Source organism: Panthera onca, chromosome D4, assembly GCF_046562875.1.
Source record: "Panthera onca isolate mPanOnc1 chromosome D4, mPanOnc1 haplotype 2, whole genome shotgun sequence".
Taxonomy (NCBI): Eukaryota; Metazoa; Chordata; class Mammalia; order Carnivora; family Felidae; genus Panthera; species Panthera onca.
The window spans coordinates 66,765,689-66,788,612 of record NC_138351.1 but is presented as its reverse complement, the minus strand read 5'-3'; the positions used below and the strand labels follow the sequence as shown (position 1 = coordinate 66,788,612).

Sequence of the window (22,924 nt, the reverse complement as noted above, 5' to 3'; positions counted from 1 at the left end):
CAGAGCAATAATTTTACAGTAATTTTATGCCTCTATAAATGTTACTATGTGATATTTCTTTTTTTTTAAGTTTTTTAACGTTTATTTTTGAGAGAGAGACAGAGACAGAGCGCAAGTGGGGGAGGGACAGACAGAGGGAGCCACGGAATCTGAAGCAGGCTCCAGGCTTTAAGCTGTTAGCACAGAGCCTGACGTGGGGCTCTAACTCACTAACTGCGAGATCATGACCTGAGCCGAAGCCAGAGGCTTGACCGACTGAGCCACCCATGTGCCCCTCTTTTTTTTTTAAGTTTATTTATTTATTTTGAGAGAGACAGAGACAGTGCAAGTGCGAGAGGGGCAGAGAGAGAGGGAGACAGAGAATCCCAAGCAGGCTCTGAACTGTCAGTACAGAGCCCACCATGAGACTTGAACCCATGAAACCGTGAGATCATGACCTGAGCTGAAACCAAGAGTCATGCTTAATTGACTGAGCCACCCAGGTGCTCCTCTTTTTAATAATACCATTTTCTTATAAATGGGTTTTTGAATTTTAAACCACTTACATTTCTAGAATTAACGCCACTTAACTGTAATCTCTTGTTCTTTAAAATATAACACTATATTCAATGTTCTAATTATTTTTTAGGATTTTTTCCAACTGTGTTCATAGGAGCTAAGTTCTTAACCTTTTTTTTAATGTTTATTTATTTTGAGAGGCAGAGAGAGACAACTGTCTCTCTCTGTCTCTCTGAGAGACAGAGACAGCTCCACACTGTCAGCCTAAAGCCCAATGTGGGGCTCCATCTCACAAATTGTGACATCATGACCTGAGCCAAAATCAAGAGTTGGTCTTAATTGACTGAGCTACCCACTTGTCCTTTAATTCTTTTTTTTTTTTTTGAGTATTCTTTTTAAAAAATTTACTTATTTTTAATTTACATCCAGGTTAGTTAGCATATAGTGCTATAATGATTTCAGGAGTAGATTCCAGTGATTCATCCCCTGTGTACAGTACCCAGTGCTCATCCCAACAAGTGTCCTCTCTAATGCCCCTTACCCATTTAGCCTATCCCCCCACCCACAACCTCTCCAGAAACCCTCAGTTTGTTCTCCATATTTAAGAGTCTCTTATGTTTTGTCCCCCTCCTTGTTTTTATATTATTTTTGCTTCCCTTCCCTTATGTTAATCTGGTTTGTATCTTAAATTCCTATGAATGAAGTCATATGATATTTGTCTTTCTCTGACTGGCTAATTTCGCTTAGCATAATATCTTCTTTATTTATTCATCCATTGATGGACATTTGGGCTTTTTCCATACTTTGGCTATTGTCAATAGTGCTGCTATAAACATGGTGGTGCGTGTGCCCCTTCGCAACAACACACCTTTATCCCTTGTATAAATACCTAGTAGTGCAATTGCTGGGTCGTAGGGTAGTTCTATTTTTAATTTTTTGAGGAATTCTGTTTTCCAGAGTGACTGCACCAGTTTGCATTCCCACAAGCAGTGCAAAAGAGATCCTTTTTCTCCACATCCTCACCAATATCTGTTGTTGCCTGAGTTGTTTATTTTAGCCATTCTGACTGGCGTAAGGTGGTATCTCATTGTGGTTTTAATTTGTATTTCCCTGATGATGAGTGATGTTGATCATTTTTTTCATGTGTCGGTTGGCTGTCTTCTTTGGAGAAGTGTCTATTCATGTCCTTTCCCCATTTCTTCACTGGATTATTTGCTTTTTGGGTGTTGAGTTTGATAAGTTCTTTATAGACCTCGGATACTAACCCTTTATCTGATATGTTGTTTGCAAATATCTTCTCCCATTCTGTTGGTTGCCTTTTAGTTTTGCTGATTGTTTCCTTTGCTGTGCAGAAGCTTTTTATTTTGATGAGGTCCCAATAGTTCATTTTTGTAATTTTTCTTTTTAAAGAAAAAGAAAAAAAAACCCATATGTTACATATTGGTATACAGTTTATACTGACCTCATAAAAATGAATTAAGGTAGTTTTCTGTTTTCTATCTGTGAATAGATTATGTAGAATTTAATTTATTTCTTCCTTATAAGAGTTTAAAAATTCATTGAGAAGTCATTCTGGCTGGAGTATTTTCTAGGGAAGATTATACTAATGGATTCACTTTTAAAATAGATATAGGGATTTCTGGTAGCAGACAAGATGGAATAGATACTTCTCTCTATTTTATTAAATACAGTGAAAACTCTGGACATTATGTGTAAAGAAAACATAAGAAGACTCTGAAAGGTGGAGAGAAAGAGACCAGCTAGGGACTTTGGGATCTAAGGAAACAAGAAGCAGTGAGTTTCCTGGGTTTTATTTTTGCTTTCTATATATCCCAGACTGAGTGCTAGATAAGCCTACAACTTGGAAACACCAATGGGAACAAACAGAAAGGCACAAGAAAATCTTACTCTAGTGGAACAGAAAGGGGTGGCTTAGCAAGACAAAAAACAACAGCGGTAATTGCCTATTCCAGCCAAACACGAGAGAAAAATACTACAGCCCTACTTCCCTACTTCAGCACATATCAAGTGGGAAGCCTAGATTTTAACCTTCTTCCGTCTGCTCTTTCCCTCCAGATAGACTTTCAGAGGAGGATTAGTGGAAAGTCAAGGCTTTTACCACAGCCCTGTAGTAACAAATCTTTCTATCCCCACTGTGTCATAAAGTCCGTGTGAGGAGACTAAACTTTTGCTGAATCTGGCAAGAACGAGGTGATGATTTCCTTCTGTAAAGGGCGTGGTTTTAGAGGAGTCCTGTTAAAACAGAAGGTCTGAATAAGATCCAGACTCTCATAGTACCTAAAATATCCAGGATACAAATGAATATCACTCCTCATACAAAGAATCAGGTATCTCAATTTGATATAGGACAATCTCCAGATACAACAAAAAATGAACAGACATTGAAATTATTTGACAAGGAATTTAAAGCAGCCATTATAAAATATCTCAGTGAGCAATTATACACATACACTAAGAACAAATGAAAATATAGAAGACCTAAGCAGAGAACCAAAGTCTCAGGAAAGATATAGAAAACAACAACAACAACAACAACAACAACAACAACAACAACAAATGGAAATTTTAGAACTGGAAAAAAAGCATAATGGAAATAAAAAATTCAGTGAATGGTCTTCACAGCAAAATGGAGGGGGCAACATGTAGATTTGACTTTTGTAATGGGATGTAGAGAGAGGTAATCATCATTAGGGGCGTTAACCCCAGATATTAAGACCCTAGACATTGCTTGCTATTCTTGTAATGGGATGTAGTACCTGGCAGGGGACTAAAATAATTTATGGGATTTGAGGAAGAAGCAGACATAGTTCCTGGAATGAGGAGGCCTCAGTTAGTAAACGCTGAATTAAATGAAATGAAAAAGTGGGAAGTTGAGATGATAGACCATATCTTGGAAATGTTGAAGAGCAGTACTAGATCATGAAACCCTATAAGTTCATGTTAGTTTCTTCTTACCATATATGTCCTGGAAAGGGAAGAGGGTTGTAGCTGTAGGTGATATTTATGCAGTGGCTGGGTACATCTGAGACAACAGATATATAATCCTGTATTGACTAGAATGGTTTAGAGAAATACACTAAATATTCTCTTTTTGAGAATATTGAAAGTTTAAAAAATAGTACAGTCTTGGGGCATCTGGGTGGCTCATTTTGTTGTGTCTGACTTTTGATTTTGGCTCAGGTCATGGGCTCATGGTTTGTGGGTTCAAGCCCCACGGTGGGCTCTGTGCTGACTGTGCAGAGCCTGCTTGGGATTCTCTTTCCTCTCTCTGCCACTACACCCCTGCCTGAATGTGCTCTCTCTCTCAAAATAAGTAAACAAAAAGTTAAAAAAAATAAAAATAGTACTGTCTCACAGTATTATTGTGAGTAGTACTGCCTAGGCACCTGGATTCTGTACTCCCTCCAATGCCTAGGAATGGTGCTAGGTGGTGCAACCTGGGCTTAGACTGGATTTCAAGCGAAACCTGGCACAAGAAGTTAGGGTTGCTAGGTTAGCATATGAAAATAGATAATGCCCAGTTAAATTTGAATTATTTCTGAATGCTTTTGCACATGTATACTGGGATAAAATAAAAATATTACATAGGAAATACTTGTACTAAAAATTATTTGTTGTTTATCTGAAGTAAATTATAAGTATCTATTCTACGTACCTCTTTAATTGTAAGTATTTTTCTTCATTTAAAATTTCTTTGTTTTGTATAATTTCCTTATAAAACTCCTTGCATTTGCAGTCTATCTTGCATTTGTATTGTAACATAGCTTTTATCTTGCTCACATCAAAACTGTTTAATTCTTTTGTCCACTGAGCATTAATGAGAAAATATGCTCAACATTTGCATTATGAGCCAGTATACTGAAAAAGTACTTGTATAAAGTTAAGAACTTTGGGAATTGCTCTTCAAATTTGTATTGTTGCAGTATATAATACCGTCTTTCATAGTGTAAATTGTTTTCCCATTGCTCAGGATTATGTTGCATATTTCACTCAGTGACTTTTAAAAAATATTGTCCACTGACAAAAAAGAGTGTTGTCAAATTTTGTTCCCTTTATAAGACTTCTCACAATGGTTTCCCTTATTTTCATGCTGGAAGAGTATTTCATAACATTCATATAAAATGATTGAATTCTTCAAATGTTGGTACTGATTTCAAAAGATAGGCATAGCAAATGTCATAATAATCTCAAGGTGGAATTTCTTTTCCTGTTCATAAGTAAAGTGTGGTTTGCTCACCTCATGGGAATTGTTGATCTCTTCTGCTCCATGTTGTCTCATATGTGTAGGCATGACTGAACAATAGATTGGTTAAGTTTGGCGTATTGTGTCTTGGCCATTTTACCTGGGTAGCAGTTCTAAATTTGCTCTTCCCAGAAGGTGTAAAGTCAGAAGAATTATTTGTCTTGTGAGTTACATTTAATTTTAATTGTATTAGGAACTTTGTTTTAATTGCTTCTAGGGGACTTCATCCCAAAAGTACTAGAAAGTTTCTAAATTCTAACCAATCCACATTGTGAACTTTAAATTACTTTTGGGACTAGAAAGATCCTCAAAGCAGCAAAGACCGTAAGCTGCTTTGGTGCTCCATTGGCTGTTCCTTTAAAGGCTCCTCTACTAGTTAAGTGACTGTAAAGAGATCCAACTTTCATTTTTACTGGAAGTCAGTTCTGTTTTTCCACTGGTTAATCATTTTGTTTGTTTGCTTTTGTTTTGTTTTTGTTTTTACTGTAGCAATGGCAACTACTTGGTATAAATGAAAACTGAGAAACAGATAGTTCTTTTAGTTATATTATTGAACTTATTGAGAGGGAATTTATGAGACTAGCAATCACAAAAAAGTAGGACTTCTGTTTCTGTCATTTTGATATAAAAATATTCTATATTCTAGTGAAGTGGGGATATAAGTAATTATAACATATTACCGTGCTTAAGAATATTTTGAGTGACCTATCCCTCTTTATTATGGGCTTTCTGAATATGCAGTGAGAGTAAGTTTGGCAGAGAAGCTGTTAGAACAGAAGCTGATTTCTGTGCAAGGAAAAGATAATATGTATTTTCTCATGCCTGCAAGTAAAAGAGTAAATCCCTCATGACTTAAATTTCTTAGGTTATACCTTTATTATGGTTTGTAGATTGAGACATGTGCACTAGAGTTTTTCTGAGATCAACCTGTAATTCATTATATGTATTAGGCAGGACAATAGAGTTACCTAGACATCCCAATTTGTGCTGAAAAAGACAAAAAATAATAATTTAATCCAAAAATTTGTTTTTTGACCATTAGTAATGCCTGTAGTTAATATTCTTAGGGTATTACAGGTATACATTTCTCCCCAGATTAGAATTAACCAAAAGTTCTTTTTCTGAAGAATATATCTTTTTCATCTTGTTTTCTAGCCACAAAATTCTGAGGTTAAATTATCATTGCAGCAGGACTTACATACAGTATTTTGTTTTAATAAGTGAAGAACAGTGATTTTTGTTGAGGGTAACATATTGTGTTCCGGATTGTTTGGTAAAAATGTTATGGTGACATTGCATTCAAATTTCAAATTTATAATGTAAGTTAGATACATATTTATAAACCAGTTGTATGTGTTCTGAATCTCTTTTCTAACAAGGTCTTTTTTTGTTGTTTTGAGCCAAAGCCTCCTTCATGAGATCTAAAAGTCTATAACTGAGCTTAGAGGATCATAACATATTCTTATGCTATCTCTCTATCCAGTCATAAGTCTGTATTACCCATAAGGGAAGCCGCTTAAGGATGCAAACACCTCTTGCAAACACTGCTGTAACAGATCCACATGTATTCTGGCTGCTACAGAATTCATTTTGGTGAAAGAAAATATTAGCATGGGAAAGACCAATCAGTCTTCTGTGACAGAATTTGTCCTACTGGGGCTTTCTGGCTATCCAGAGCTTGAGGCCATTTACTTTGTGATGGTGCTGTGTATGTACCTGGTTATCCTGCTGGGAAATGGAATCATCATCATTGTAAGTGTCTGTGACTCCCACTTGCACACCCCCATGTACTTTTTCCTCAGTAACTTATCATTCTTGGACATTTGCTATACCAGTTCTTCTATTCCCCTATTTCTCAGCAGCTTCTTGACTTCAAAGAAAACCATTTCCTTCTCTGGGTGTGGAGTGCAAATGTTTCTCTCCTTTGCTATGGGAGCCGCAGAGTGTGTCCTTCTGAGCATGATGGCATTTGACCGCTATGTGGCCATCTGTAACCCTCTGAGATACTCCGTTATTATGAGCAAGACTTCATACATGTCCATGGCTGCTGGGTCCTGGATTGCAGGGGGTGTCAATTCTGTGTTGCAAACCTCTCTTGCAATGCGGCTTCCTTTCTGTGGGGATAATGTCATTAATCATTTTACTTGTGAAATCTTGGCTGTCTTAAAATTGGCTTGTGCTGGTATCTCCATAAATGTTATTAGCATGGTTATTGCTAACGCGATTTTTCTAGTGGTCCCAGTACTTTTCATTTTTGTTTCCTATGTTTTCATTCTCTCCACTATCCTGAAGATTCCTTCTGCAGAGGGGAAGCGCAAAGCCTTCTCCACCTGCTCCGCCCACCTAACTGTGGTGATTATATTCTATGGAACCATCCTCTTCATGTATGCAAAACCCAAGGCTAAAGACTTTTCTGGTACAGACAAAGTACAAGTCACAGACAAAATCATTTCTCTCTTCTATGGAGTTGTGACACCTATGCTCAATCCCCTCATCTATAGTTTGAGAAACAAAGATGTGAAGGAAGCTGTGAAGAATATGCTGTGTCAGAAATGCTCCTCAGAGGGAATGTCAATGCTTTAAACAAATTCCTTTACTCTGAATGCAGAACTGGATCTCACCTGTAGGTTCCACACTAAATATAAGGATTGGTGGTACCATTAACTCCTGAAATTCTAATTTTTCTGTTCCTGATATTTAAATGTGAGAGAAATGTAGGGCCTACCTCTTCCCTTCATGACTAGATTAAAGAAGAAAGGGACAGCAATTTATGGGTAAAAGGATTATCATCCAAACCATCCACCTTCTCATGAATAACATAATTTAGTTTAACTCTGGAATAATGGGTTCTGTAATCTTATGTGAAAGGAAATGCCATTTTGTTGTCTTAACCTCTTATCTTCTATGTGCATTGGTTTTCTAGTCTCCTATCTTTCTTAGGAAGATAAACTAGAACTCAATGTAAATAATTACTAATGGGGTGGCCTTCAATCATATAAAGGAAAAGAGTGAGCTTTTTAGGGTATTAGGTACCTAGCCTGTGTATATGCCATAGAGAGACAAGAGTAGAAAAATGAAGCTGTTTTTCCTAGGTCTGACTTCCTTTTGGCTGCAAACTGGCAGACACACTTCTGTGAAGAAGTGTCTGAGGGAATGTGTGTCACTGTGCAGGCACCCCAGCTGATTGAGGGCTTATCATATGTTTCAGTAGATGAGTAGTGGCATCTGAATGAAAAACATTGTTACTGTTAATGACTCAAAAATTAGCTTCTAAAGAACTTGTTCATATAATTCTCTGAGAACATGGTAATAGTGGGTTTAAAGTATCACAAATTAGGTATCTTTTCAGTTAGATGAATTGCCTGTAGAATAAGAGCTTTCTATTCATTCATTCAGTCAGTCATTTGTTCTGCATTAAATTATTCAAGTAATCAGTATTTACTGAATATTTTGTCTCAGACATTATGCTAACTATTGGTGATATCAAAAAAACAAACACATGGAGACAAAATCCCAAACATGATCAAGGAGTGCATAGTCCTGTGGTATACAGACTGACACTTAAATTAAGAACAAAAATATTAAAGACTATTCACAACTTTCCCCTTCCCCTACCTTCTGAGCTGGATCCTTTGTTTGCATTCATAGTATGTTGGATTTTTAAGGGGCTGAACAGAGTGATGATGAATTGGAATAGTTTAAATGGGGTAAAGTCATCTTCATATAAAAGGGTTTGGACCATCTCTAGGAAAGACATAAAAGAGGACAGTGAGAAAGAGGGGATAATGCAATGAGGAAGAAAGAGGTGCATGTTAGATATTTGGAACATAGATATGGGAGATATTTAAATAGAAACCATAAAAAAAGAATCAGAGAAAATAAAGAAAATGGCTAAATAGGAAGCTTTGGTGCTGGTGTTCTGTGATCCTTCCTCTGTGTCTCTGCCTTGAAAATCTTAGTAAAGATATGCAGTATCTTTTAAGACATTTAGTGATAGATTCCATTTATAGTCTCACCATGCTGAGACTGGCTGTTAAGATTGGTGACCTTAAGTGGTCACAGACTTAAGTGAGTCACAATTATAATTCAGTGTGTTAAGTGTTATTAAAGGGGGATAGGTAAAATTCCCCTAGAAGAGAGTCCTCGGAAGGGGTTTTCTGCATGGCTGAGCTAGGAAAAACAATTCTCCTAGTAGTCTTATACAGAAGAATTTTTCAGACAGAGAAAACAGCATATGGCAAGATATGGACCACCATTAATAAGAGTTTCGATTAGTTGGAACTTGGGTTAGTGACAGAGATTGGTTAGTGACAGAGGAGAAGATTGGAAAGGCAGCTTGGAGCCAAATTGTGGGGGCTTCAGATACTAAGATAGAAAGTCAATATTTCTGTAGGTTTGTTCTGTAGGTTTGCATTTCTGTTCTCTGGAGCCCAGGAGAGTACATCATGGCTCCACACAGATGAGTACATTTCAAGAAGTCAGGTATTTTTCCATAGTGAAAAATCTTCCCAGCCCTTAAGTCTGAGAGAAAAGTGCCTCTAATTATGTACCATTGTCTGTTTTGGTGTACGTTGTTTGAGGGTGGTATTGTTTAAACACTTCATGGGGTAAAAAAAATAAAAAATAAAAAAAATAAACACTTCACGGGGTGCACAGAGCCAATTTTATTCCTCAATGCAAACTTCTTCCTTTATTCTTTACTTATGTTTCTGTTCCTTTCTTCTAAACTTGGGTTTAAACTTCACCAGCTACTTAATGTGTGTTTTTATGTAATTGACTAATCCCTATGCTCTTCTCCTCTCAACTGTTTTGTACTCACATTGTTCTCTATATATTTATTTGTGCTTGCCAATATTTCATATATGACAATGTAAAGGACATTGCAAAGAGATACGGAGTTAAATAGTGTATGGCCTTGGACAATCTCTGAATCCATTTATTCTCTGGAACCTTAGTTTCATAACTAGTAAAATCCAATTTGAATGGGTCACTTGGTCAGTATGAGGTAGCTATCCAATGAACTCCTGTGTGTGAAAATCCTTTATGTTGGAAATTTTAAAGTACTAGAAAATGAGAGATATCATTAAATTATGATTTTACCCATTGGTTTCTCAATAGCAGGGACTAGATCCTCTATTTCTTCTATATCTTACTATAGCCTAGTAATATACCATGGTTTCTGTAAGTTCTTTTAGGTCTGTTACAGGATCCCAACAAATAGAATATTTATTGTTTAGCTGATTGATTTATTGAAAATTGGCTGATTGAACTTAATACAGAACATATCAGGGAAGGGATGCACTTGTCATGCTAACGTGAATGAAAAGATAAAATAATTGAAAATAAAATCACAGACACAGATGATTCTGTTGAGAAAGTGAAAAATTTTCTCCTACTGAATAAAACAAGTGAATCTGTGCATTCTGTCAGATATAATTTGATTCTATTTGCTATTGGAACAGTTTATGATACTTTCAGAAGAAAAACACTCAAAAGTGACGTTCAAGACATATTTTTTCATTCAAAGATCCAAACTCCTAGAGTGTGCAAAATCCATGCATTTTATTAAGGAATGGTAAGTAAAGACAAATAGGCTTTGCATCTTGCTTTTGAGTAGTGTTCCATTCAGTGGCAGAAATGGGGTAAAATGAAATAAAACAAGTATATATTGTGATAAAATTTATGATAATACTAAAAACAGTAAAATCACAGCAAAACGTCTTCCAGGAATAAATAATAAACATTTTACCTGGTTCTGAAGGATAAGTAATCTTTTTCCAAGTGGAAAGTGGGGAACGGATATTCTAGGTGAAGCACACAACAGAACAACATTTTCAAAGGAAGACGTGGACTTACTCCATGAGTTTGTTGAAAGGAAAGAGTCAGAACAAGATTTAGGTGCTGTATTTAATAAGATGTCAGTAGGGATGTATTTTAACTATGATTAAATAACTAGAAGGACTAATAAGATGGACCCAATATAAAGATTACGTAAATTCAGAATTGAGGCTTCTTTTTGTTTCCTCATAGTTAAATTCCTTAAAGTCCTGCTAGGCTCCAACACTTGTTCTTAGAAGAGGGCCACACTGCTGTGGCTTTCCTGTAATTTTCTTTGGAAAAATCTTCCCAGGAGGGTAAGTCCAATGGCTTCTGCCCAGTTCTACTCATAGCCATGCTCCTTCTGTTTTAACAGTGTTAAGCTGAGGCAATGGTTATGGACCAATAGAGCATAATTAGCCCCTTTGTCATACAAAAGGACATATCTAATATATTAATAAATGACATAAATTGTTTTAACAGATCCACACAAATCACTGGCCTTATTAGAGAACAAAATGTAGTAGCTTCAAATGAAGACAAATTTTTGGCTTGTCAATTTTCTTCTAAATTAATCTGCAGTATCCTGCCTCACAAGATGCCATATGTATGGAATGAAAATGCATCATTTATCCACAGACTGGGATTTATAAAATAAGCTAGATATCAGCTCTTGGGATTTGGACTTCTTAGTGGAACACATGGTAAAGAAAGCCTCCTTAGTCTTCTGTAACATAGGCCTCAGTGGTATCAAGGGTCAAGGGCCTAGAGCCAGAAGGAATAATTACGGGCCTTTCAGTGGTAAAATATACCAGTAACACCAAAGGAATGTGTTATTTTAAATTGTATTGATGACATAATCTATGGTGATCATATAATCTGATTTGCATGCAATAGTCCAAGTTATGTCTGTTGTCCCAATATACTTGTTAATAGCACCCTGTTTCAGCTTCAGAAGTTTGCTGGTTTGTATGATAAGTGATATTGTGGCCCTTGTCACAGGGTAGAGTTGCTCAGAAAAACTGTTGCTTAATTTCTACAAGACTGGGAAATTGGTGGGTTCTAGGGGTTTCTTTCTTAGTGAGGTACCAGTGCAATATTTATACTTTCTTAGACATGCGTTGTTGTGGCTAAGACCTTTTCATTGCTTCATTCTCCAAAAGGTTACCCTTTCATCAAAACAAATGGAACATAAATATAATATAATAAAGAGGTTTGTGGGAAAGTTAAATTTATTATCATCTATCAATTTCTATAGAAAAATCTGCTGGGGTTATGCCTGGGATTGTGTTAATTCTAAAGATAAATTTAAGGAGAATTACCTTAACAATACTAAGTAGATTCATCAACATTGTGTATCTATTCATTTATTTTGGTCTTCTTTAATTTCTCCTAGAAAGTTTTGAACTTTTGGTGTGGAAGTCTTATTTCTAGATAAATTCAGTTTATTCTTTAATATTTTTGATGGTATTTTAAGTGGACTTAAAAAAAAACAAACTTCCTTCCCAGTATTGCTCTATTTGTGGTTCCATATAAATTTTAGGTTTTTTTCCTATTTCAATGAACAATAACCTTTGGAATTTTGATAGGGATTGCATTGAATCTATAGATTTGGGTAGTATGGACATTTTAACATTATTACTTCTTCAAATCCATGAGCCCAGAATATTTTTCCATTTATTTTTGTCTTTAATTTTTTTTTATCAATGTCTTATAGTTTTCAGTGTACTAGTCTTTCACTTCCTTGGTCAAATTTATTCCTAGATATTTCATTCTTTTTGGTGCAACTGTAAAGGAGATTGTTTTTTTAATTTCTCTTTCTGCTAGTTCACTACTATAGAAATACAGCTGGTTTTTGCATATGGATTTTGTGTCCTGCAAATGTTACTGAAATCATTAATTAGTTCTAAGCTTTAGGGTTTTCTATATATGATATCGTGTCATCTCTAAATAGAAACTGTTTATTTCTCCTTTTTAATTTAGAAACTTTTTATTTCTTTTTCTTGCCTAATTATTCTGACTATGACTTCTAGTACTATGTTAAATAAAAGTGGGGTTATTGGGCATCCTTGTCTTGCTCCTGATCTTAGAGGAAAAGCTCAGCTTTTCATTGTTGTATGATATTGGCTGTGGTCTTGTCATATATGGACTTTATTATTTTGAAGTATGTTCCCTTTATACTCAGTTTGTTGAGAGTTTTTATCAGGAATGGATGTTAAATTCGTCAGTTTTTTAATGGATCTGTTGAAATGATCACATGAATTTATCCTTCATTCTGTCAATGTGATGTATATATTGATTAATTTTCAGATGTTGAACCATGCTTGCATCAGTGGAATAAATCCTACTTGATCATGGTATATTACTCTTTTAATGTATGGTTGAATTCAGTTTGCTAATATTTTGTCAAAGATGTTGCCTGTTTGATATTTCATTGATTTATTGTTTCCTTTCCTTCTTTCTTGTATACCAGTTGCATGTGGGTTAGACTTTGATTTTGTCTGCAGGTACTCTATTCTTTACCACTTTTATTCTGTTGTTGAACCAATTCAGTGGATTTTAAAATTTCAGCTATTATACTTTTCAGTTCTAGAATTTCCATTTGGTTCTTTTTACAATTTTTATTTCTTCACTGAAATTTGGTATCTTTTCTTTGCTTGTGAGCATATTCTCTTTTATTTCATTTAAGTAGTTATAAGGAGTTGCTTTATCACCCTTTCTGTTAATTCCAACCTTTAGGCTATCTCAGGCTTGGTTTCCATTGACTGCCTTTTTATCTTGAGAGTAGGTCACATTTTCCTGATTCTTTGTATGTTAAGTAATTCTGGATTGTATCATGGACATTGTAAATGTGATATTTCGAGACTCTGAATTCTATTAAATTCCTCTGAACAGTTTTGATATTTTGGTTTTAAGATAAACCTGGTATGACTCAAACTAACTCAATCTTTTTGTTGGTAGTTTACATCCTAGTTTAAGATTTTTGTTTTTTCATCTTTAGCTAGGTTGTGCATACATGGCACATTGGTCAGAGAACTGACCAAGATTTTTACACAGAATTTGATGTCTTTTCTTCTGTATTTCCCCTTTCTGAATCCCCCCCCCCCCCACTTTACACTGGCTGTATTTCCCCTGAACTCTGAGGTTTGTCCAGAAGGACTGCCAGTTTATTATCAGAGTTTTTACTACTTCATGCAGTGCTTAGTTGAGCCTATAGGCATAAAAATGTGAAACCTACACCAAAACATTACTTTTCCAAAGTAATTTTTAAAAACAATTTTCTACAAAATTTATCATCTCTAAGATGCTTGAGTCTGGTACAAGCTTATTCAGCTGTAGTGGAAGTAGCAGAAATCAGAAGTTCCCTCTTCACATTTTATGACTAGAATGCTTGCACCTCTTGTTTTCTCTGTGATGGATCCCTTCTTCATTCATTAACTGATCATAATTATGTTGTTTCTTAATATACCTCAAAAACAAAGTAATGCTGACATTTGGAATGGAGGACATGCTACAATGAATAAGGAATTTGAAATCCTCCTGAGGCCAGAGTTGAGCATACCATAGGGTTAAATAATATGGAATAACTCAGTCAGATTTACATGTATTATTATCCTATTAAGAACCCTTAATAATGTTGCATTATGTGGCGACACGTGGCTCATGGGAGGAACCCATTACATTTTTTTATCTTCCTCTTTTCTATTTGGCTCTTTAGTCTCTTCCTACCCTTAGTATACCCCTGGTGTACTCTTTCCTTGATCAGGTAAAATGAAGGCTGACCTCCAAAGTTCCCTTTCTTCAGCTACATCATCTTCTTTCATCGCTTTTTGCTAATGCTCCCTCCTTTTTGTAACTTATTCACATATAACCATCTAGGAATCCATGATTAGCCACCTTATTTTCCAGAACTCAGAGAACAAATGAGTAAGGTAAGTGATGGGATGAGAAGTAATATTTAAATAATGCGTATGTACATAAAATGTGCTAGCTAATTAGATAAGTTATATATGCTATTTTTAAGTTCCTTTTCATTAATTCATTCTGGTGGAAAATGCAATGTATGATTGTCCCTTGCTGTGTCATTCAGATACAGACACTCAGGAATCCTTGCTTAATAGCTTATTTTCAAGAACCAGAGAGCAAATGGGAAAGACAATAGATGTATAAGGCAGTATTATTTAATAAATGCATAATGTATACTATGTGGTGTACTAGGTGTCATAATACATAACGTTTTGAAATTGTTTTCATTAATTAATGAAAATAATGTTGCTTTCACTTTTGTGTTGATTATTTTTCTCATTTATTCAACACTATATGTGCCTGTTAGGGGCTGGGGACTCAGTGCTGGCTATTACATTGTCCCTACTTTCAAGGATTAGCTTCAGATGGCTTTGTAAGGTAGATAAGAAAATTTAGGCCCATATAAAGGTCATACAGTTCTTAAATAGCAGCCAAAAGTTAAGTCCATTTTCTGTCTATATTGCTTATGTTAATTTTGGAATATGTTTGAGGAATAAGTTAAATACCAAGAGGTATTTCAGGAGGAAACAAAGAACTGTGAGAAATTCTTTAAAAGTGAAGAGATGTTGTCTGCTACTGATGTTGCCATTTCTCTGAAGAATTACCATTTTGATTCTGAATTTTTATTTTGAATCAGTCTTTTCATTTGTGCTATAAACTAAATGTGGTGTGTGTGTGTGTGTGTGTGCGTGTGTGTGTGTGTGTGTGTGTGTGTGGTGTTTGTGTGCGTGTGTGGCAAAAACAAAGCAAAACAAAAAATCTTTGTCTTCCAAAGTATTTTGACAATTTTCTTCAGCAATCTCACCACCATATGTGTGGAATTAATTTAAAATTTGTTCTTAAAAATAAAATCTGAGTTTATAGTGCAGAATTGGAGTAGAAATAAAATCAGAGAGGCGATTATATCTTAAGAAACACCACTGTATATTACAACTGAATAGTTATTCAAAGGAGACATTTTTTTGGGAACTTTTTCAGCATATTTTATTCAGTTGTAACTTTATCATCTTTTTCCCCTACACTTAAAGATTAGCTGCTATTTTACAAAAGTATTTAGAATTGTAGTTGGGGCATGTAATAATATATAAAGCCCACTTCTCTTATTTCCCTGTGTGGTATTTCAGATAGTTGGACTTACAATGTTACTATTCTTTTTCCATTTCAACAGTTAATGACTACTCACTATTTAATTAACTTGACATTGGACTTCATACAGAGAACAGTGAACCATAGTTCTGCCATTGGAAACATTCCAGAAGCTAATACATGGTTATAACAAGGAAGAAAAATTGCTATAGTAGGTAAGGGTCAGGATAACACAGAGGAGGGAGGAACTAACTCAAGGGCGTTATTGGAAGGTTTACAGAGGATGTAACACTTGACCTATTTCTTCTGTCATTGCTAAGATTTCACTACAGAAGGAGAAATCTGACAATGGGGAGGAATAACATTTGCTATAGTCCTTAAATGAGAAAGAACATGAAATAATCAGGTAACTACACAGTGTGTGGAATACAATACATGTGTAGGGAATGGGGGCAACATGGGCAGATAACAGGAACACAGAATGTAGAGTTGGAAATGTAGGTTGGGGTCAAATGAGGTCTCTGGGTAAAATTAAAAAAGATAAAACAAGCATATGGGGCACCTGGGTGGCTCAGTCTGATAGGTGTCTGACTTTGGCTCAAGTCATCATCTAGTGGTTCATGAGTTTGAGCCCCACATCAGGCTCTGTGCTTACAGTTCAGAGCCTGGAGCCTGGTTTGGATTCTGTGTCTCCCTCTCTTTCTGCCCCTCCCTCACTCACGCTCTGTCTCTTTCTCTCTCTCTAAAAAATAAACATTAAAAAAACAAGTGTAAGCAAACAAATATTTCAAAAGTATTTCCAACAAAAGTTACTAAAAATAATTTTTTTTTTTGCTCAGTAGCTATATGTGTTGGATTTTCTTGGAAGGGCTTAATTTCAAATATTTTTGTCTTGTTCACATAAGTTTACTTGCATTTCTCAGACTGCTTAGCCCCACCTTTTCATGAAACCATTGTCATTTTCAGAAAGTGTTATAATTAGACTATTGATCTTGAAATCTCTAACTCTGAAGTTCTGTGATTCAACATATGACCACCTGTTGTTCTCTTTATATTGAAAACCCTTGCCTCAACATATGTGAGCTTCTTTTGTTCATGAACTTAAGGATATTATTTTCTCATCTTTTTCTCTAGACCTAGCGTCTCTCATTAATTTTCTCATAGCCCCAGGTACTTCCTTATTCCTTAGGTTATAAATGGTAGGATTGATCATGGGGTTGACTACCCCATAGAAAAGGATAATTAGTCTGTTTTAAGTCAGTGTCTTTGGAATTTAGCTTCATATACATACAGGAAGAGGAGTGTCCCATAAGATACAGTCATCAATAATATGTAGAAAAGGCCTTTTTTCTTCCTTTAGCTGAATTAATTTTCAGTACAGCATAGATGATGAAAATATGGAAAAAAGACATTGGTAGGAATGGAGCAGATGAAAATATTACATTGCCCAACATTATTAAACTTTTATTCAAGAAGATACCTGTTTAGGCCAGCTTTATTAAATTCACACAAAATGATTAATGATATTTCTTGCACTGTGAGTATATTTTGTGTCATTCCATTGAGAAAGCCTAATCCCAGGAGATAGTTGCCATCTAAACACAAAGTGCCTTGCTTATGATGATGGGCTATTTCAGAGATTTGCTGATGACCATGTAGAAGCCATATATTATCACTGCTAGGAACACACAGTCTGTGACCCAATTACATAAAGAGATAGACATTTATATAATACAACCTGTCAATGGGAGGGTATTTTTTTTTATAATAGGAAGTTTGTCAGCATAGAGGTGACAAAAGAGGATGCATACCAGATATCCAGGAAGAAGAGGCTACCAAAGAAGTACATGGGCATGTGGAGGCAGGATTCCAGGAGGGTTGATGACCAAGGTGCTGTTCTCCAGGAGGATTACTAGGTACACCACTAAGCACAGGACAAAAAGGAGTTTTTTTGCCAATTCCTTGGTACTCACATCTCTCAGAATACACTGAATTTCGGTTGTCCAATTGGTCCTTTCCATTCCCCTTTTCATACCTGGAATAAGCCAGAAAAAGAAATAGCATATGAGTTAAGTGGGTGGTCCTATATTATATAAAGCAAAAGGTGAGTAGGGTGGAGGTCCAACAATTATGTGAGCCCTAGCTGGAGTGGTGGTAACAGCAGTGTGTTTGCTTGTGGGATTCCTCTTCTAGTTCATAAAGCAACTGAGCCACATCAGTAACCTATTAAAAATTCAGCCTTCTGTGCTCTGTTTTCTGAAATTGTGATGCACAAGGTCTGAGGTATGGAAAAATTATTTGCATTTTAACTAACGTGTTATTTCTGATACAATCAGTCCACAAACTCCACTTTAAAAATCAATGTTTTAGAAACAGCATGCTTTATTCTTCTCAACAAATATTTATTTATTTGATTTTACAGTATGATAGCCACTAACAACATCATTTATTTAGAGTTTTATAGTTTACAAATGTGTTCACATACATTACTTATTTTTTTATCACTATATTCTCTGAGGAAAATTAAATCCAGAGAGAAGAAATTTATATAAAATCATTAAGTGAAGAAGCTGCTATTCAAATCTGGTCTTCCCGATTTTAAATCTCATGTATTTTAAACTATACTTTATTGTCATCCAAAAATTCTATAAGTTGGCTAAAGGGTGGGAATCAGGTACCTTTAAAAAATAATGCTCTTCAGATGATTTTAATATGCAAATAAGGATTAAAGCCACTGACCTAGTGGTGTCTTGCAAACTTTAGTACATATGTGAACCACCTGGGGGAATCTTTGAAGACTGTCGATTCTGATTCAGTTGGGCTGAGGTGGTTTCTGAGACCTGCACTTATTAACATGTTACTGGGTGATGCTGATGCTGCTTTCTACAGAACACATAGGTCACAAGGCCTCTTAGATCAACTCTCTCCAATACCTTGGAGAGCAACTTTTGGCGCTTCAGTTGTGTGTAGAATAGTGATTGGATAGTAGACAATGTGAAACTGAACATTATGGTGAGACTTGGAAGTGAGACTTCTGTGTAGTTTATTGCAAACAGTTTCATGTTCCTTAGATTTTAGATATATAAGCAACCAAATTACATGTGGCCTGTCCATCTGAGTCATTCATCTTCCACTTGTTGAATTTGCAGTTAGGGCCAATATTTTTTTTTAAAGAAGGAGTTTGAGTAAGCTAAAGAACCTGAGTTGTGTGCTAAGTGCATGGAACAAATGTCTTCAATTTGAAAAAATATTAAAGAGTAAATATTAGCAAATGAACTTCTTGTTTATAGTAAGTGAATCACAGAATGTCCTTTTAAAAACAGCTCTTCATATTTTTTTTTTAATTAAAAATATATTTTTTATTTATAATTTGGCCCAATTGTTTCAGTTTTTGTTTTTTTTTAATTTTTTTTATTTTTTTATTTTTTAATATATGAAATTTACTGTCAAATTGGTTTCCATACAACACCCAGTGCTCATCCCAAAAGGTGCCCTCCTCAATACCCATCACCCACCCTGCCCTCCCTCCCACCCCCCATCAACCCTCAATTTGTTCTCAGTTTTTAACAGTCTCTTATGCTTTGTCTCTCTCCCACTCTAACCTCTTTTTTTTTTTTTTTTTTTTCCTTCCCCTCCCGCATGGGTTTCTGTTATGTTTCTCAGGATCCACATAAGAGTGAAACCATATGGTATCTGTCTTTCTCTGTATGGCTTATTTCACTTAGCATCACACTCTCCAGTTCCATCCATGTTGCTACAAAAGGCCATATTTCATTTTTTCTCATTGCCACGTAGTATTCCATTGTGTATATAAACCACAATTTCTTTATCCATTCATCAGTTGATGGACATTTAGGCTCTTTCCATAATTTGGCTATTGTTGAGAGTGCCGCTATAAACATTGGGGTACAGGTGCCCCTATGCATCAGTACTCCTGTATCCCTTGGGTAAATTCCTAGCAGTGCTATTGCTGGGTCATAGGGTAGGTCTATTTTTAATTTTCTGAGGAACCTCCACACTGCTTTCCAGAGCGGCCGCACCAATTTGCATTCCCACCAACAGTGCAAGAGGGTTCCTGTTTCTCCACATCCTCTCCAGCATCTATAGTCTCCTGATTTCTTCATTTTGGCCACTCTGACTGGCGTGAGGTGGTATCTGAGTGTGGTTTTGATTTGTATTTCCCTGATAAGGAGCGACGTTGAACATCTTTTCATGTGCCTGTTGGCCATCCGGATGTCTTCTTTAGAGAAGTGTCTATTCATGTTTTCTGCCCATTTCTTCACTGGGTTATTTGTTTTTCGGGTGTGGAGTTTGATGCAGCTCTTCATATTTTTAACCACAGTTGAAAAATATTTCCCTGATAAATAAATTAATTGATCCAAAGGATGAGTTACTACTTAGTATTTTCAAGCAATGGCTGTGGAAATGTTAATATGATTTGCCTTGTGCTAGCCATTTGACAGTGAGTTATGCTATTCGCTGAGGAAACAATGATCATACCACTTAGTCAATATAGAAGGAAGCTTATAATCCTATTGGCTATGGGAAAGAGGGCCCATATCCAGTCTAAGCTGCACAAAACCATGCAGGTTTACAAAGAGAAAATAAGAGGGGGTGGATAGGCCAAGATATACTCCTGTTCAGTACTGTTTATGAATGGAATTTGAATTACTGCAGGAGCATAATCAACCTACTTTTAGTCTGCCAATAAAACTCTGATAGAGGCTTTGAACAAGCATCAGTAATCTGGAATCTATACTGAAGCTGTTTTATGGAAGATATGGCTCAGGTCAAATGTCATTTCTTACCTTTTAAGTTTTCCAAAATGTTAATTCCTATTTGGAAATTATTTTCAGAAAATGATCATTTATTACTGAGACTAAAGTGGTGTATTTTGTATACTAACAGCCCCCAAATGGTTATACTGTCAAAAGATTTTACTTACAGTCATTCCTATAGGAAACCACCCATCTCTTTTAATGCTTTAAAAAATAAAATTGAGTAGAGGTCTTTATTTATATTTCTCTTGCAATGCTAGAATAGCTCCTTTAAGAGGCAGTTGATAGGTTCCAAATATTCCATTCTTCAAAAGAGTACTGTGTTGAATACATTTGTGTTGAAATGCTTCCTGAATTTTTGTTTACTTCTTTGTAACATGGAGATCCAGAGCCTGTTTGTGTAAAGGAAAGAAAATAATTGAGGTTACTGATAGTACTTACAAATTTCTCTTTATTTCTCATAAGATTTGAAGTTATAGATAATTTTTCCATCATTGTATGCTCCCTTTTTTTAAAGTTTTTACTTAAATTCTAGTTAGTTAACATACAGTGTCAAATTAGTTTCAAGTGTATGATATACTGAATCAACACTTCCACAAAACACCCAGTGCTCATCACAATAAGTGCACTCCTTAATTCCCATCACAAATTTAACTCTACCCCCACCCCACCCCATTAACCATCAGTTTATTTTCTATAGTTAAGAGTCTGTTTTTTGCTTTGCCTCTCTTTCTTTTTCACTCCTTTACTCATTTATTTCTTAAATTCCACATATGAGAAAAATCATATGGTATTTGTCTTTCTCCAACTTATTTCACTTAGCATAATACTTTCTAGCTCCATCTATATTGTTGCAAATGGCAAGATTTTGTTATTTTTTTATGACTGAGTAATATTGCATTGTGTGTGTGTGTGTGTGTGTGTGTGTGTGCACGTGCATACACACATATCTTCTTTATCCATTTATTCATGGATGCATACTGGGCTGTTTCCATAGTTTGGCTATTGCAGATAATGCCGCTATAAACATTGAGATGGATGTGTCCCTTTGAATTAGTATTTTTGTATTCTTTGGGTAAATTCTTAGTAGTGTAATTGCTGGATCACAGGGTAGTTATATTTTTCACTTTTTGAAGAACTTCCATACTTCGGCTGCAACAGTTTGATTCCCACCAAAAGTGCAAGAGGGTTTCCATTTCTCCACATCCTCACCAACACTTGCTTCTTGTGTTGTTGATTTTAGCTATTCTAACAGGTGTGAGGTGGTATCTCATTGTAGTTTTGGTATGTATTTTCCTGATGATGAGTGATGTTGAGCATCTTTTCATGTGTTTGTTAGCCATCTTGGATGCCTTCTTTGGAAAAATGTCTGTTCATGTCTTCTGCCCACTTTTTAATAGGATTACTCATTTTTTGAGTATTGAGTTTTATAAGTTCTTTATATATTTTGGAAATTAATCCTTTAATTAGACATGTCATTTCAAAGTATCTTCTCCATTCTGTAGGTTACCTTTTAGTTTTGTTGATTGTTTCCTTTCTGTGCAGAAGCTTTTTATTTTGATGAAGTCCCAATAGTTAACTTTTGCTTAACCTCAGGAGACATATCTAGAAGGAAGTTTCTATAGCTGATGTCAAAGAGGGTACTGCCTGTGTTCTCCTGTAGGATTTTTATGGCTTTAGGTCTCACATTTAGATCTTTAATCTATTTTGAGTTTATTTGTGTGTACGGTGTATGAAATTGGTTCAGTTTCATCCTTCTGCATGTTGCTGTCCAGTGTTCCCAACATCATTTGTTGAAGAGACTTTTTCCATTGCATATTCTTTCTTGCTTTGTCAAAAATGATTGACCATATAGTTGGGAGTGCATTTCTGAGTTTTCTGTTCTGTTCTATTGATCCATGTGTTTGTTTTTGTGTCAGTACCATGCCGTCTTGATGACTACAGCTTTGTAATATAACTTGAAATCTGGAATTGTGATGCCTTCAGCTTTGCTTTTCTTTTTCAAGATTGCTTTGTCCTTTTGGGGTCTTTTGTAGTTCCGTATAAATTTTAGGATTGTTTTTTCTAGCTTTTTGAAAAATTCTGGTGTTATTTTGATAGGGATTGCATGGAATGTGTAGATTGCTTTGGGTAGTATAGACATTTTAACAATATTTGTTCATTCAATCCATAAGCATGGAATGTTTTTCCATTTTTTTGTATCTTCTTAAATTTCTTTCCTATGTATTCTACTTTCAGAGTACATATCTTTTACCTCTTTTATTAGGTTTATTCCTAGGTATTTTATGTTTTTTGATGCAATTGTAAATGGGATCAAAACTTTGATTTCTCTTTCTGATGCTTCAGTTTTTATACATTGATTTTATATCCTGTGACTTTCCTGAAATCATGGATCAGTTCTAGTAATTTTTTTAGTAGAGGCTTTCGGGTTTTCCCTGTAAAGTATCATGTAATT

General features: G+C 35.4%; 2 protein-coding genes across 4 annotated transcripts in view; both read left to right on the top strand.

Moving 5' to 3' along the window:
• LOC132663126 (olfactory receptor 13C9) overlaps positions 1 to 22,924 on the top strand; it is a 205,549-nt gene that overhangs the window by 94,840 nt on the left and 87,785 nt on the right. For 2 of the 3 annotated variants that reach the window (XR_013551709.1, XM_078436626.1), the window contains exon 5: positions 2,190 to 2,292. The exons of the other annotated variant lie outside the window; for it this stretch is intronic. The gene's annotated coding sequence lies outside the window, so the exon portion shown is untranslated. The remainder of the gene's footprint in view (positions 1 to 2,189; positions 2,293 to 22,924) is intronic. 3 annotated transcript variants of the gene reach the window in all.
• On the top strand, positions 6,374 to 7,345 carry LOC132663125 (olfactory receptor 13C7-like). Its single transcript, XM_060609138.2, has one exon. The coding sequence runs from the start codon at positions 6,374 to 6,376 to the stop codon at positions 7,343 to 7,345; it is 972 nt and encodes a 323-aa protein (XP_060465121.2).

Coding starts and splice junctions, on each gene's coding strand:
- LOC132663125 (XM_060609138.2), top strand. CDS start 6,374: ATGGGAAAGACCAATCAGTCTTCTGTGACAGAATTTGTCCTACTGGGG.